This window comes from Wyeomyia smithii, chromosome 3 (genome assembly GCF_029784165.1).
Source record: "Wyeomyia smithii strain HCP4-BCI-WySm-NY-G18 chromosome 3, ASM2978416v1, whole genome shotgun sequence".
Classification (NCBI taxonomy): Eukaryota; Metazoa; Arthropoda; class Insecta; order Diptera; family Culicidae; genus Wyeomyia; species Wyeomyia smithii.
The window spans coordinates 225,577,104-225,593,308 of NC_073696.1; the positions used below are offsets into that span (position 1 = coordinate 225,577,104).

The following is a 16,205-nucleotide window of genomic DNA, read 5'->3' on the forward strand; positions in this document are numbered from 1 at the left end:
TTACTTTTTATGTATAGGTTCAACAATTTGCACCGCTTGCCCCATTTCAGTCCGCAACTAAATTTGGAATATTTTCTACTAGAAAATTTTTAACGAAAAATTTCATCGCAATTAATATCTCTTCAAAAATTCTAATTTTTTTTATTCTCGCTTAATTTTCGTCGGTCTAGTTTCGCCACTGTTGTTGTGCCAATCACCGACGCCCAGGGAGGCGACTCCACCCAGGACCCTAACTCACGACCCGTTTATTAACGGACTGGCGCGCCAGCGGCTTTGTTTCCTCATGCGATGGAAGGCGTGATCCCAGAGATTTTTCGCCTCAGAAAATCTCCCGGTGTCGGCTAGGATTGAATCTAAACCAGTTGGGTTGGTTGTGAGTGGATCACGCCACCCCACAACCACCGACACCTATGTCAGCGTTGGGATTCGAGACGTTACCAACCACGCTAGGCCCCCGCCTAAATATTCTAAATGTTGAAAACATTTAACATTTTCTTACTTTTGTTCGGATATCTTCCGTCTGAATTTTGACTCTCTGTTGGTCAATCTTTCATTTTCTTCCACGATTCCTTCATTTCAAGAATTGAGATCTTTTTCAATGTAATCGACGCCATAGTCACGGTACCACTGAAGCACCTTTGGAAGCCGCTTGCCAAGAAGTTTAGACCAGCTTATCCGAGAAGCTGTAGGCACTCTTTTCTATACATTTTCAGGTTTATTGTCCTGGTTGTGACAACAATCTTGTTTTTTTTTGTCTAGAGCTGCAAATCTGTTGCCTTTCTGGCTAAATTTACCAGCGAAAATCAACCTGAATTTTCTGGAGACACCTCCTTTGGCAGTGGTTTTGAAAAATTTCAGCCCTTAGAGCTGCCCAAGATCCACCTTCACATGCAAGAACTCAGGAATATTTCCTACATCCGGTGGCTTAGGGCACATGAGCAAGTCCACGCTACTTCGCAAATCGATTCTGATCGACCATTTACGATTTCACTGAAACTTTGCACAGTTGTTTCCAGTTGATAAAGAGGTCATTCTATACTATCAAGTCTTCATGTAGACTCACGAATGCTGTTTCAAAAAGGCCTATCCAAAAATGTGACTGATGAATGAAATAATCGAAATCGACTTGTTTGGTTGAAATGGTGTCTTCAGCAAAGTTGTAGGTAATAAAATTGCGATTCTAAAAAAATATATACACTGTAAAATTATTTTTTTTCCGGGCCAAATATTCCAAATTGTCACAAAATCTAAAATATCTCATAAAGTACCTTATTTAAAAATCTATTTTTTCCACACATTGAAGACGACAATATTTATTAATATCTGTCAAAATTTGGTGATGGTAAAATGAAAAACAAAAACTTATGGACGTTTGAATATTTTGTCATTTTCACTCAGAATTTTTTTTTGGGTGTTTTTTCTGTTATTGTTATAAATTATTGCTAGGAGCATGATACAAATCCAACGCGCTGTATTTGTAACATAATCAATCATTTTGAACTGGCCCTATTGAAATCTAATATGCGTAACTCAGCGACGATTCCCGCTATCAGACGGTTTTAAAAATAAAACGCGTAGAGAGAGCTAGTTTCTTTACATGCAGACGACATGACATACAAATACGAAACTCGTTAGTTAGTTGCGATGGCTGTATGCATTTTTGCAGGGGAACATCAACATACAAGCAAGAGGCGCGTTGCATGTGTAAGCGAGACATCATCTGCTGTGTTTGTATTGATGCAGCGATCTAATTCATTCAAGTCACGACAGTGTGTGTTGTAAATCGACTGGAGATGAGAATAATTCTTCATTTACCTTTTCAAGTAGTGAGTTAAAGTTTTGCAAATAGTTGTAACGGTTATTATTAGATACTCGAGATCTTACAACATGTGCAAATTATATGAGAGTAAGGGTTGTTACTCAACAGGAGAAGAATTTTATTACTTGTAAAGTAATAGATTTGTTACACGAAGGAAAATATTTTCTAAATACTCTCCAAGTAATTAGTTTAACTTTTGCGTGTAGTTATAGCAGCTATTTGGCTGGGAAATATAATGGGTAGGTGTCGGAAGGTACTATCATTCCACCTTGCTACCAAGCAACCCAAGTGAACGTATGCAGCCACTGTTACACGCTACACAATCTGGGATGCTGTCGGAGTGCATATCGATATCGCACTATCGATTCCTATCACCGAGAAGAATTATCGTCAACTCATCGTTAGATTCACCAACGACGGTGAGATCAGTCTCCAACCGATCACGGCCGCATTCGGGTGTCCCAAGGAGGAACCCAACAATCAACCTAAATCAACTTACCGAATAATTGTACGGTAGCACATAGGGGCAAATTGGTCCGTTAGCGCGACATAACCTCATAACTCCTTAACAGTTGTTTCCACAGTGTTCATATCTTCGGCAATGTGGTTCACTATAAAAACATCTTTTTGAAAAATGTATTCAGGCAGCTTTAATTTTTTTCTACAGACGGCGCTGACATCTATCTTCTGAATAAATGGTGCTAGCCATTTTGTTGCTTCGGGAAAGTTGTTTATATCATCAATTGACATAAAGTTGTCGAACATATTACAACTGTAGGACGGACCGCTAACGAGAGAAAATTATTTTCATTTTTCATAAACCCAAGATTTCAGTAATGAATCATTGCTGGGAATTAAGTTCATATGTTTCAATTTCAGATATATTCGAATTTCCGAGTCATCATGAAATGAATTATTGAAAGTCTGTAGTTGTCTTTGAATAGTTTTTTGCCAACCTATAATGTGTCATCATTTTTGAGAAACAATATAAAATATAATTTTAATGTTATTGTTTGTGACATAATATTTCAAATGGGAACATTGTTCAATTAAAGATTAGTTGGTCATGTTCCCTTTCTAAGAGCTCTTCTTGTTATATTTTATTCCATTTGGCATAGATACTAAACGCTTACTTTTGTTTAAGACACTGTTTATCCAATAACAAACTGTTTCCTAGAACTAATAATTATTTCTGAGGGGTCTTCATACTACTGGACGTCAGTTTTGGAAGACCCTCGTACACGATTATGGTCGTGTTGCATACACCGGCATTCAGCAAAGCCTATTGTAGGAAAAACATCGATACGGACCCTGATGATTAACGATTTTTTACATTAATTGACATGAAAACTCACCAGTCGAAAAACAACCCACTCCAGGCGGAATCGGAAGGTCAGTCGTCATTTCACCTACAGTAGGTATGACAGCATGGCAGGCACAATTGATTAAATAGTTCATTATACCACAAAAACGGCGCGTTGGATTTGTATCATGTTCTTACAATCAACTGTTGGAGACGGGCGTCAGAAATGACGGCGCGTATACGATATCCGGACATTATGCACCTCGTTCGTCTCTACCTTGCGTACATGCATGACAAAGACCCAACGGTTTGCTACGACGGTATGACGAAAACCAGCATACAAATTACTTTGGCATCAGAGGGACTACCAGTGGCTGCGGATGAGCTCAGGAAATTTTTCTTCGAGGTACATGAAGAATTTGGCGTACCGAAACAGGTGGCTTCCGAAGACCTTAATTCTTATAGTAGACACCTGAATAACCAGAGGATTCAATCCCTGCAACGCGCAAGAGAAAGTGCAGACAAATTTTATAGTCCGAATTTTCGGAAATAATAACTCCTTTCGATGAGAAAGAGGTAAACAATTCTCAGTCAATCGACCAATTTCCCAAAATTTCCTCACTAAAACAGAATGCGAATGAAATTTTGATTTATTGTCAAAATTTCAATCGCATGGAAAGCGCGACAAAATGGAGGAAATTTATAACAATTTACTTAGCGCATCCTTTTCTATTATTCTGGCAACTGAAACCAGCTGGGATGAAAGTATAAAAAAAGAAAAAGAATTTTTTGGTTAGAGATGATAGAAATTTTGTTGAGTCCCAAAAGAAGTCAGGCGGCGGAGTACAGATAGCTGTTTCATCTAACTATAGTTCAGAAATTATCAAAACAACAAAAGTTAAAGAATTTGAGCATGTGTGGGTTAAATCACACATAGCAGGTGAAATACACGTGTTTGCTTCAGTGTATTTCCCTCCTGACCATGCTCACAAAACCACTTATGAAACCTTCTTTAAAATTACTGAACAGATTTTGCCACAGCTTCCTCCCGAGGTTAAAATCCATATTTATGGAGACTTTAATTAATGTCATGCAGATTTCATGAAGGACTCAGAAAATGAAAGTATTCTTCTTCCAATCGTTGGGGACAATGAAACACTGCAACTTATTTTTGACAAAACCGCAAATTTCGGACTGAACCAAATCAACCACATCAAAAATCAACAGAACTGTTACTTAGACTTTCTATTTACGAACATTTATGATGGTTTCTGTGTGACTGAACCATTAAATCCTCTATGGAAAAATGAGGTGTATCCCACGGCAATCGAATACTCTTTATTTATACATGCGCACCAAAGACTCAACGACTATGAATACGAGGAAGTCTTTGAATATGGAAAGGGAAATTATGAAAATATTCGCAATAAATTAAACAGTGTTAACTGACAATTTATTCTTAAGAATCGAGAAAATGTCGACGTGGCGGTAGATACTTTTTATGAAGTTTCATTTGATATAATTAAACAGGAAATACCCCTGAAGAAAAGGAGACGTACTGGAAATACAAAAATCCTGTCTGGTATAATAGTCATATTAAAAATTTGAAAAACCGTAAACAAAAAGCACGTAAAACCTATAAAAGACACAACAGTAGTGAAAATTTAGCAGTCTATTTAGATAATTGTGATCAACTTAATCTTGCCATCAGTAATGCGTTTGATGAATATAATGCAAAACTGAACTTAAAATAAAATCCTGTCCGAAGAATTTCTATAGTTAGGTGATAACTAAACTAAAATCTGACAATTTTACCTCTATAATACATCTTGACGAAAATGTCGGGGATAACTCGGAAAGGATTCGCAATCTTTTTGCGAAATTTTTCCAAGAAATCTATACAACATTTTCTGAAGAGGAACGCGACCGCGATTATTTTGCATTTTATCCAAACTTCTCGAGAGATATTGGTGTAAACCAAATTTATGTGCAGGATATTTTTCAGGCGTAGAATAGCTTAGATGCCTCAAGAGGTCCTGGACCTGACGGGATTCCGCCAATATTTATGAAAAATCTTGCAACGGAACTTACTGCTCGTTTTTTCTGGCTCTTCAACATGTCACTGGAATATGGATGCTTCCCATTAAAATGGAAAAGCTCGTTTCTAGTGCCTATTTTCAAATCAGGCCGGAAACCCGACATACGTAATTATCGTGGAAAAGCCCTAATCTCTTGCATTCCTAAACTATTCGAAGCAATTGTAAATGAAAAACTACTTTTCCAAATTAAAAACCGAATGACTGAGAAGCATCATGGCTTCTTCAAGGGCCGTGTTAACACAGGGACGTTACTGTGCGATGTTACCACAGGGACGTCGAGTTCCCAGCAAACCGACAACCTTGCCGTCTGACTGTAAGTAAGACGTCCTGTCACTCTGGAGGGCCCTTTTTGAGCTGAGTCATTGGAGAAAGCACACGCGCAACCGACCGACTGAACCGATTGTCCAAATTGTTTAATTAGAAATTGTATTAGTGAATATTTAAAATTGAAGTGAATATTTAGAATTGTATTATTAAATTGGAGGTAATATTTCGTGATAGATTGTGTATTAAGCTTACTATTTATGCACTTTAAAGGAAGACTTAACCTAACCCAAGTTGGCCAGCCGAGAAAAAAGGCCTGCAACGAATATAATAGCCACTGAATTGTAAGTTATTTAAAATTAAATTTAGACGAAAAAGCATTAAAATTTCTTGTAGATTGAAACAACGCAAAATATAGCTTCGATACCAGTAGCTGCGCCTTTTAAATTCGCTGCGCCAACAGGCCGTTTAACATCGACCAATTTACTTGAATTTATAAATTATTCATTGAATGCAAGCTCTTTACACAGATTTTAGTAAGGCATTTGATTGCATAGACATACCAATGCTACTTCTCAAATTGCAAAAAATAGGACTTGAGCCAGAACTCCTGGAGTGGCTCGAATCATATTTAATCAATCGCCAACAAATAGTTAAATTTAACGGACAAAACTGAAATCCGATTCTAGTCACTTCTGATGTACCCCAAGGCTCTCATTTAGAAACTCTTCTTTTCATCTTGTACGTTAACGATATTTCCTTTGTTCTCAAAAAACTAAAAGAGTTAATTTATGCCGACGATATGAAGCTCTTTATGGAAATAAGAAATGAAGAAGACATCAATGTATTCCAGAATGAAGTATACATTTTCTACGCATGGTGTAAAAAAAGTTTAATTGAGTTGAATGTAAAAAAATGCAACCACATATCATTCTGTCGAAAAAGAACAACACCAAACTTTACAATATCATTAGGAAACCAAACTGTAGCAAATTGTGAAAGACTTAGGGACCTAGGAGTTGTCTTAGACTCCAGTTAGTCTTCAATGACCATTACAACACAATAATCCACAAAGCTAATAACATTCTTGGATTTATAACGCGGTTTTGTTACAACTTTCAGGATCCGTATAGCATCAAAACATTATATATAGCTTATGTAAGATCAATACTGGAATACTGCAGCGTTGTATGGTCTCCCTATACAATCACGCACGAAGAAAGAATAGAATCAGTACAAAAGCAATTTCTATTGTATGCTCTTCGTAAATTAGGTTGGACATCATTTCCTCTGCCATCATATGAAGCACGTTGCATGCTCATAAACATCCAATCATTGAAACGTTGGACGGAGAAGCCGATGATCAAGATGACGGATGGACCACGAGGACTGCGTTCGGGATCTTAATAATCTCAAACGCGATTTTCTAGCGAAAGGCCACGTGCGGTGAATCGGTGCTTCTCGGGTCTACATGTGACTGATCTGTTCTCTGATCTTACTATTGGGCACGGTCTCTCTTGTGCTGTCCCAATTGGCCTCCTCTCAGAAATTTTGACGCGTGGGGATCTAACTGCTCTCACTAATCGTTTTCCGATATTGCAGTGACTATTCCAATTTTCCAATGCGTCCTTGGTCAGGCTGCTGCCACGGAAGCCTCACTTCACAATTTAGATCGCTATTATTTTAGCTAGACAGTCCGATAGACTGCCGCACTTTTCGGTGAAGCACTTGGTCCGTTGCACAGTGGTACGAGGGCTCAAAAACGTGAACTTAATTCATTTGCTATCCAAATAATGGTTTTATTGACATACTATCTTCAGATGATACTTTGATATAAAAAGGCTCAAATCATGAAAAAAAACTTAGTTCGATACTCAACCGCTAGTGGCGCAGCAAAATCTAACTTTTTAGCCTTACACTTTAGAGAAATGGTGTCTTCAGCAAAGTTATAGATAAAGATCTTACAAAAAACTTTATCCAAGACAGTTTTCTTCTAACTCTTCTTGTTTTGGATATATAACGTTCCTTATCAGACTTGTTTTTTAAATTAGTTTTTTTCAAATATACAAAAAACTGTAACATTTAGAAGGTAATAATGTTCAGCATCTATTTGTATATCATTGAAACACACAACTTTGTAGAAGACACAAAATAGATAGCTTCCACACAAACCGAGTTATTGCCAAAGAATATCAAAAATTATCATTTTTTGTACACACCAAGAACACAAAAAAGCAATAACTAGCAGACGAAATCTGCATAGAATGAAATATTATCATAATCACTCTACGAAATCACTTTGATCGTTTGTCCCTTTCAGTATCTTCATTGCCTGATATGAAATTCAAAAAGACAGTTCATAGTGCAATTGCAGGGCGAATATGTCATAAACTTTAATTTTTTCTCCTGTATGGACTTCCTCACTGCGACCAGAATCGTAGATCTATTGTGAGATATGCCCGGGTGTCTGCTGTATCCCGCACTTCTGTTAATGGCAATACCGCTATTGAGAAGTGGCATGCTTATAATTATTGTTCATCAGTGCTTGTGTGTAATGTGATACTCTTCCTTACACGCTTTCTGTTCTACTATACCGATACTCGTTGCTCTTGCCAAATATCACCAATTATAATTCCCTGGAGAAGTTTCGTCGTGCGTCCTTCTGGCCAGTTGTATTGATAAGAGGGACTTATTTTTTGTTAAGAGGAAGTCACGCAAAGGTATTGTAGATTTCAGCGTAAAGGAAGGGTAACTGGTGGGGAGCCTGAGAATAAAACCCTGCTTAAGTCCTTTTTGACATCGGATGGCCTGGTTCTACTAAGATTCGAACCCACGACCATCCGCTTGACAAAGCGGACTCTGTAACCTTGCGGCTACGCAGCTCCCCAAAAACTTAAATTAATAATAGCATTGGACAAATTCACGCAAAGAATCGATCTCACTGTATCGATCTGTTTTTAGTACTGTAAATCTAGTAGGCATTTCCTAGTTTCTATTGGCCAGCTATCCGAGAAGGCACAAGAAAGCCGGAACAAAGTCATCAAGAGGTATGGTGAACTTGCTGAAATATCTGAAAACGAAAAATAATTATTAGGGGTCTTCACATCGAGCTCGTATACGAATACCCAGCCGTAAACTGTGTATCTTCCATTACTCGTCAATGAAGGTGAGTATTTTTACGGCTGGGTATTTGTTTACGAGCTGAACATGAATACTCATATTATCTTCATAGATACAGATTAGACCACACCAAACAGCATTAAATGTTGATTTATTACACCGTTTTCTGGAATCAACAGATCCAGTTATAAGCAGTTTGCGAGACAAGCCACCTAATGAGCTCTGCGGTGATGCAAAATACAGGCTAGATATTAATTAGGAGGATATTGCTAATTCTGATGGGGATGATTTTTCAACTTTATATTTTTTATTTATTTATTTTAGCAAAATTAATACATGAAAATAAAATTTAATTATTAGAACAATGCAATAGATGATACAGCATTTCAAATTTGGAAAAGGTATGTAGTGAGAGCGGGGGCCTAGTGTGGTTGGTAACGTCTCCGCCAACCACGCTCGACGCCTGGGTTCGAATCCCACCGCTGACATAGGTGTCGATGGTTGTGAGGTGTCGTGATCCACTCACAACCAACCTAACTGGTCTAGATTCAATCCTAGCCGACACCGGGAGATTTTCTGAGGCGAAAAATCTCTGGGATCACGCCTTCCATCGCATGAGGAAGTAAAGCCGTTGGCGCCGGTCCGTTAATAATAAACGGGTCGTGAGTTAGGGTCCTGGGTGTGGAGTCGTCTCCCTGGGCGTCGGTGATTGGCCACAACAGTGGCGGAACTAGACCGACGGAAAATAAGCGAGAATAAAAAAAAAGGTATGTAGTGATCAGTAATCTGGTCAACGTTTTGACGTGTATTGTCATCGAAAACGTTGAGTAAGGCTGTTTTTGAAACAAAACTTAGGCAATGAAAATACTGTATGGGACAAACGTTCAAAGTGATTTCGTAGAGTGATTATGATCATATTTCATTCTATGCAGGCTTCGTCTGCTATTTTTTGATATTTTGTGCTCTAGGTGTGTACAAAAAAGGATGATTTTTTAATATGCTTTGACAATAACTCGATTTGTGCTATCTATTTCGTGTCTTCTACAAAGTTGTGTGTTTCAAAGATATACCAATATATGTTGAACATTATAACCTACTAAATGTTACAGTTTCTTGTTTGCTGTTTGGTATTGTACAATCGATGTCACCAAGCTGTTCAAAGTTGCCATTCCTCCCTTCGTTGAAGACTACATTCTGGATTTGCCCAAGATTTTGGTAGATTGCTTGGAACATTATAGTTGAACCCTCTCCATGTGTATAAACATTTTTTTTGAATCATCATATAGGTGTGACACAAGTTTAAAACAACTAAATATATTCCGAATGTGATGCATATCTGAGTTTTTCAAGTATTCTGAATGCATGGAACATTCGCGTGTGAAATTATGATTGTGCCCAGTATGACAATTAGTAAGATGTTCGATTTTTCTTCTGATGGCTGTGTTTCACTCTTCACTGTAACCAACCCGTGGTGGGACCTTGGTCGTATGCTGACAGGGAAGGGGGAGGTGGGCTGACCTCCTCGGAGGAAAGCTCAGCCTTTTTGAGCGTCTCTCAGGTTAGCGGCGGCTCATAACAGTGTCTGACCCGGAGCGGGCGGCTGAATAAAGAAACGTGTTGTCTCGAACGCTACACCCAAGATGGCAGCCCCATCACGAGACTCGGTAGTGTAGCCCTAGTAAGGCAACCTACCTGAACAATTACACTACGAACATTCAAGAAAATATAACTCGGAACATTCGGTATGGACCTAGGCAACGAAAAACGGACCACGAGTGGAAACTCGGTACCTGGAACTACGAGTCGGTAAATTTTGTGGACGGAGAAAGGGTGCTGCTCGGGCAGCTAGAACCCCGCAAATTCGGCATCGTGGCTCTGAAGGAGATCTGTCGCAAAGGTGAGAAAGTGTGGAAAGTCCGTGGAGGCAAGGCCCAGTTCTACCAGACCGGTACCGCGGCATTACGCTGATCAACGCTGCCTACAAAGTCCTCTCCCAGATCCTACTCCGCCGTCTATCTCCTTTAGCGAAAGAATTCGTAGGGCAGTATCAAGCGGGCTTCACACAAGCACGCGCTACTACGGATCAAATTTTCACTCTCCGGCAGATCCTTCAGAAATGCCGGGAGTACAACGTGCCCACACATCATGTTTTCGTGGACTTCAAAGCAGCGTATGATACAGTCGATCGAGACCAGCTATGGCAAATAATGCACGACTACGGTTTTCCGGATAAACTTATACGACTTATCAAAGCTACTTTAGACCGAGTGATGTGTAACGTGTGCGTGTCGGGGACACTCTCGAACCCCTTCGAAGCGCGCAGAGGGTTGAGACAAGGAGATGGATTATCCTGCACACTGTTCAACATTGCCCTTGAGGTTGTAATCCGACGGGCGGGCATCGAAACGAGAGGCACGATTTTCAGCAAAAGTAGTCAACTCATGGGCTTCGCAGACGACCTGGACATTATTACAAGAGCTCAGCGACGGCGGAGGCAATCTACGCCAGACTAAAAGTGGAAGCTAGAAGAGTTGGACTAGAAATAAATGCGTCGAAAACCAAGTAAATGATAGAAAGAGGCTCGAAAGAAGCTAACATTCGCCTCCCACGGACGGTGGTCATGGACGGCGACGAACTCGAAGTGGTGGAGGAGTTCGTATACTTGGGATCTCTGGTAACCGCCGACAATAACACAGGTAAGGAGGTCCAACGACGTATTCAAGCTGGAAATCGAGCCTACTTTGCCCTTCGCAGGACGCTTCGATCCATGAGCATACTCCGCCGCACGAAACTGACGATGTACAATACCCTTATTAGACCCATAGTACTCTATGGACTCGATACCGTGACGCTGCTCACAGAGGACATACGCGCACTGGCCGTATTTGAACGGAAAGTGTTGCGGACAATATTTGGTGGAGTACAAACCGAAAGCGGAGAGTGGCGTAGGCGTATGAACCACGAGCTACAGACACTACTTGGAGAGATTTCCATTGCACACCTGACGAAGGTCGGGAGGCTACGATGGGCCGGGTATGTCGTGAGGATGCTGGATGACAACGCGGTAAAATCGGTTCTCTTCAAGAACCCCACCGGCACCAGGAATAGAGGGGCCCTACATGCTAGATGGCTTGACCAGGTTGAAGCGGATCTGCGAATATCGAGACGTCTAGTAAATTGGCGACGAGTAGCCCACGACCGAGTAGAATGGAGGAAAATTCTTAATACGGCACGAGCCACCACGGCTCTAGGCTGCTGAAGTAAGTAAGTACGGGTAGTTAAATATTCAATAATTTTCCATGATTTGTGAGAACCAGTTCTAATACTTTATACTAATACTTGTAATTTGAAAACTTTTATCGTTGTTATCAGCGGATGTTACATTACTGAAAATCATTATTATACAAATATCGCAACATGCAAACAGAGAAGCTATCGAAATTAGAATCGGAGCAACGAATAAAAATGAAGAAAAAACGGGAACAAAAAACAAATTAGAAAAGAAAGAAAGAAAATGGTAATGAATAATGAAAATGGTAATGATAATTAATAAAAAATATTCAAACGGAAAGTTTGTTTTATTTTCTGCCATTTTTAAAATAATTGAAAAGCAGAGTGACCAAGTAGTCAAGAGGTGCCTAATAGAAAAAACTAAAAGACTTAAAAAGACGTTTTTTGTATAATCCAAAGTAGCATCACCGCGAGCGCACCGCTTCAACTGCCTGCATCTTGCAACTGCTAACACGAGTTAGTTTAATCTCGATAAATAAATTCGTGATGATTTTTCTTAAGACTACTAGAGTTCGTAAATGATGAATCTACATAAATATTATTTTGTAAAAGTTTAAATGCTCAACCTATATCGTCTCTTTCTCTGCTTCCATCATTACAGACTCTTCGCCAGCAGAATGCATCTCCCACTTACGGCTATTACGATCAGCCAAAACATGGCTCTGCTATTGCTGCTGCTACTGTGCATTGTCACAAACCCAACCGAAAGCCGTTTTCGGGATAAAGATAACAAAAAGTCCAAATCTGCTCAGCAAAATCTGCTACCGGGCAGCCACGTTGGAACGCCGCTAATGAATCTCTGTTCGGGAGATCGGGAGATGAAGCTGGTCTGCCACTGCAGTCCGGACGATCCGCACGTAAAAGCCCAGAAGGCCAACTGCTGGATCTTCAGTAAAGATCTCCCCCGGAAGGATCCCAACTGGTTGGCGTTCCAGACGCAGACCACGCTAGAGCAGTTGAAAATTACCGTCCAGAAAATCGGCAATCTTACCTACATCCCTTCGGATGTTATAGTGACACTCAAGTATCTCAAACAGCTAACGATTGAGTACGGAATGATTCCGGATCTGTTGAACTATGCGTTCGGTAATTTGACGGATCTGCGGAATATCACCATGCACAAAAATCAGATTCGAATCGTGCACCCATTTGCATTCGCCAATCATCCCTACTTGGAGGAAATCAATCTGGAACGGAACGAGATTATCGAACTGGATAAGGAAGCGCTGGTGCGGCTACCCCAGCTCAAGCGACTGAACTTAGATTTCAACAATCTCACAATGCTGCACGATGATGTGTTTATCGATTTGACAAGTTTGGATGAACTGAAGCTGGAATCGAATCAACTGTCGGTTCTGACAAGGGAAATTTTCAAAGGCCTCGGAAATCTGCGGTTCCTTAAACTGACTGCTAACACTATCAGTTATATTGGGGACACGGTTTTCGCCGAATTGTGGAGTCTCCAGGAGCTGGATTTGGATGGAAACCACATTGAAGTAGGTTGAATAACGGCTCGATTCTCGTTCGATTAGTATTAATTTATTCAACTCCAAAATTCTAGAAACTGTCAGCCCGAGCGTTCGATGGGCTTAACAACTTGAGGCGATTGAATCTCGAAAACAATAGACTAGCCCGCCTCGAGAGGGGCATCTTCATTGGAGTGCCGGCTGTCCTGTCACTTAATCTTAATTCCAATCAGCTGGAAACAATCACCTACAACAACTTTCTGCCATTGATGGATAACCTCGTCAACAGTACTGCCGTGCTACATCTTAAAGGTGAGCATTCTTGTTCAATTAATTTCCTTTGTTTCGTGAGTCCCCCGCTCGGAGCCTCGGTAGAACGAAGAACAACAATAGTGTCGAGAATTGGTCAATTCACAAAACTGTGGATCCAATTAAGTGAATCCGTGACGGGACGTCCTCGCTCTGGGCTAAGTGTGGGTTTCACTTTGCTGGCTTTGTTTGCTCTCACATTGACTGTGAAAGAATTTTTGGAGCACAGTAATTGCAGTGCAGTCTAAGCAAGGGTCACCAGTGGTGCCAGTCTATGTACCTGTGGGTGGGCAAAAAAAAATCCCCGCTTGAGTTTTGTTCAGTCAAAATGCAAAAACCATCAAAGATGAAAATCCCGCCATGAATCATGATCCAATACCTGGCAACAGTGTTTGTCTCCCCTAGCAACGACTTTCCCAGCTCGGTGGCGGTTCTTTGTTTTCATACAATATGAATTCCAACAATCATTCTCTCAGAACTGGCAAGCGAAAAGTAAGCGCAATCTCCTGCCGGGGCTCCTTCGGACCCCCTTGGACGGTTTGCTTTCACCTGGATCAGTCAGTCGTACGGTAAAGCAAGGTGTGAAGTTAATTTTCCGGCCTGCAATTTGTTTTTCTTTGATTTCCCTCCCACTCTCGTTGCGGGTGCCATCGTCGTCATCGTCGCTGGCGTTTGTGTGATGTACCTACCTATTTTTTTTTGCCATGCTGCGCTTCAGGCCGGTATTGAGATTTTCGGAAAATTCCACAGCAAACCATGTTGCGATACTAGCAGCAAGGTAAATACGTTGAATTCAGTAGGGGGAGAAACATTGAGTGTTCTTTTTTTTTTGCGACAACCACAGACGTCACAGCAGGCGGATTAATGGAATGGTTGTACATGGTATACTTGGCTGTGATGCAGCTTAGTGACGACCATATCCGTGCGCAGGGGAGCGGTTTTTGGGAATCAAGCCTCACCTGTCAGAACCAAGAGAAAGTGAACGCTTTTGATGAGAGAGTTAGGAAAACACTAAGCAGCGAGATAATTAAATTATGTGTTAAAACCACGAAATGTGGTACAATTAGCACAGCATTGCAAATTTTTTAATTAGTTCCTCTAAGTTAAAGCAATATTTCAAAACTTCAGGAAACGTAAAATTTTACTAAACAGGGCAAAAAAATAAAACATTTATTAAAATGTTTATAATAAATATAAAATTGCCGAAATAGATTAAAAAAAATCACAAGAGTTGTGTGCAACTAATAACTTAACAAATTTTAATTGTCGGATTGCAAGCTGCAAATTGCTACAAAACCACTGGAGAAAAATGAAAACACGTTGCGCGAATTAATATGGCAAAAGCAAATAAGCAAAGCCTTGGTGCTACATTCCGATTCGGAACTTGACCTTCTATTTATTTTTACACAGACTTCGCAGCCGACTGTTTAGTGTACAGGACAATTGCGGGGCTAGCGCTACGATCCCACTGACACTAACAGTCTCTCCCGAGCCGAGACTCGAACCTACGACAACTGGCTTGTTAGGCCAGTATCGTACCTCGAGACCATCTGGGAGATACGCGAATTAATATAACTTTTGCTTGATGGTTCATAATTCCAAGAAGAAATTATTTTATGGGAACTTCGAACTAAAATACTTGCTGCAAAACACTGATGATCGCTATCGGTAGCTTGCCTCATTTTTCTTTATCGCACATAATTAGAATTTCGCTCTCTTCTCAGTACAAAGTGTACAGCTATCCGGTACTAGTGACAACAATATATTCCAAAGGCATATCTTGCTACCGTGTCCGCTCCGCTCTACCTGATAGCTGACTGGTAATCAGCTCTCTGCTCCAGATGACTTGTATCCCTAAGTGGTACCGGTGACGACAATGAACAACAGCAAAATCCCGTGTGGTTCCACTAGCAGCCGTGTCCGGAACAAGTATGAAGCATCAAGAACAACTGAGATATTTCAATTCGGGGAGTGGTTACGAAGATTTTATTAATAGGGACGAGCACAAAAAGCGCATTCCCGATTAACTAGATATGAAAATCTGTCGACCATGTTGGGGAAAGCAAGCATTGAGCGACCATTAGGAGATCGAAATCTACGTATCAAGAAGGCATGCAATTAATAGTGCAATAGTTCGCATAATCAAAGTTCAATGTTTTGCATCTGATTGGATGCGCAAATAATTTATTTAATCGATTGGTGCAATAAACAAAGGCCATTAGTTGAAAACTATAAGTCGGTTAGTAAGTCGATGAAGCATTTTAAAAAGGACAAATTTCGTCCTGGTTTTCGTTTTTAGGTTTGCATTTTACACCCGTACAGCATTCCCCGTACATGTTACATGCGAGCGCTGGTAGAGCAACATCTACAACGTTGGGAAAAGTTATCTGTTCTGCTCTGCTCTGTTCTGCTGTTCTTGGAGAGCTGTTCTAATGAATTATATTTCTAAAAAATACTAAAATACGTATACTACAAAACGTTTTTGGTAGTGCTGTTTTTCAACAACATTGCGCATTTTAGGGTTGAATTTCAGC

The 16,205-nt window shown here is 40.2% G+C and overlaps 1 protein-coding gene across 5 annotated transcripts in view; it reads left to right on the forward strand.

Annotated features, from left to right (window-relative positions):
* LOC129727508 (connectin-like) overlaps positions 1–16,205 on the forward strand; it is a 507,752-nt gene that overhangs the window by 408,311 nt on the left and 83,236 nt on the right. For all 5 annotated transcript variants that reach the window (XR_008728548.1, XR_008728547.1, XR_008728549.1 and 2 more), the window contains 2 exons: positions 12,498–13,392; positions 13,458–13,674. Coding sequence is in view for 1 of the 5 variants with exons in the window: in XM_055685393.1 (XP_055541368.1) it covers positions 12,514–13,392; positions 13,458–13,674 (1,096 nt within the window). In the remaining 4 variants the exon portion in view is untranslated. The remainder of the gene's footprint in view (positions 1–12,497; positions 13,393–13,457; positions 13,675–16,205) is intronic.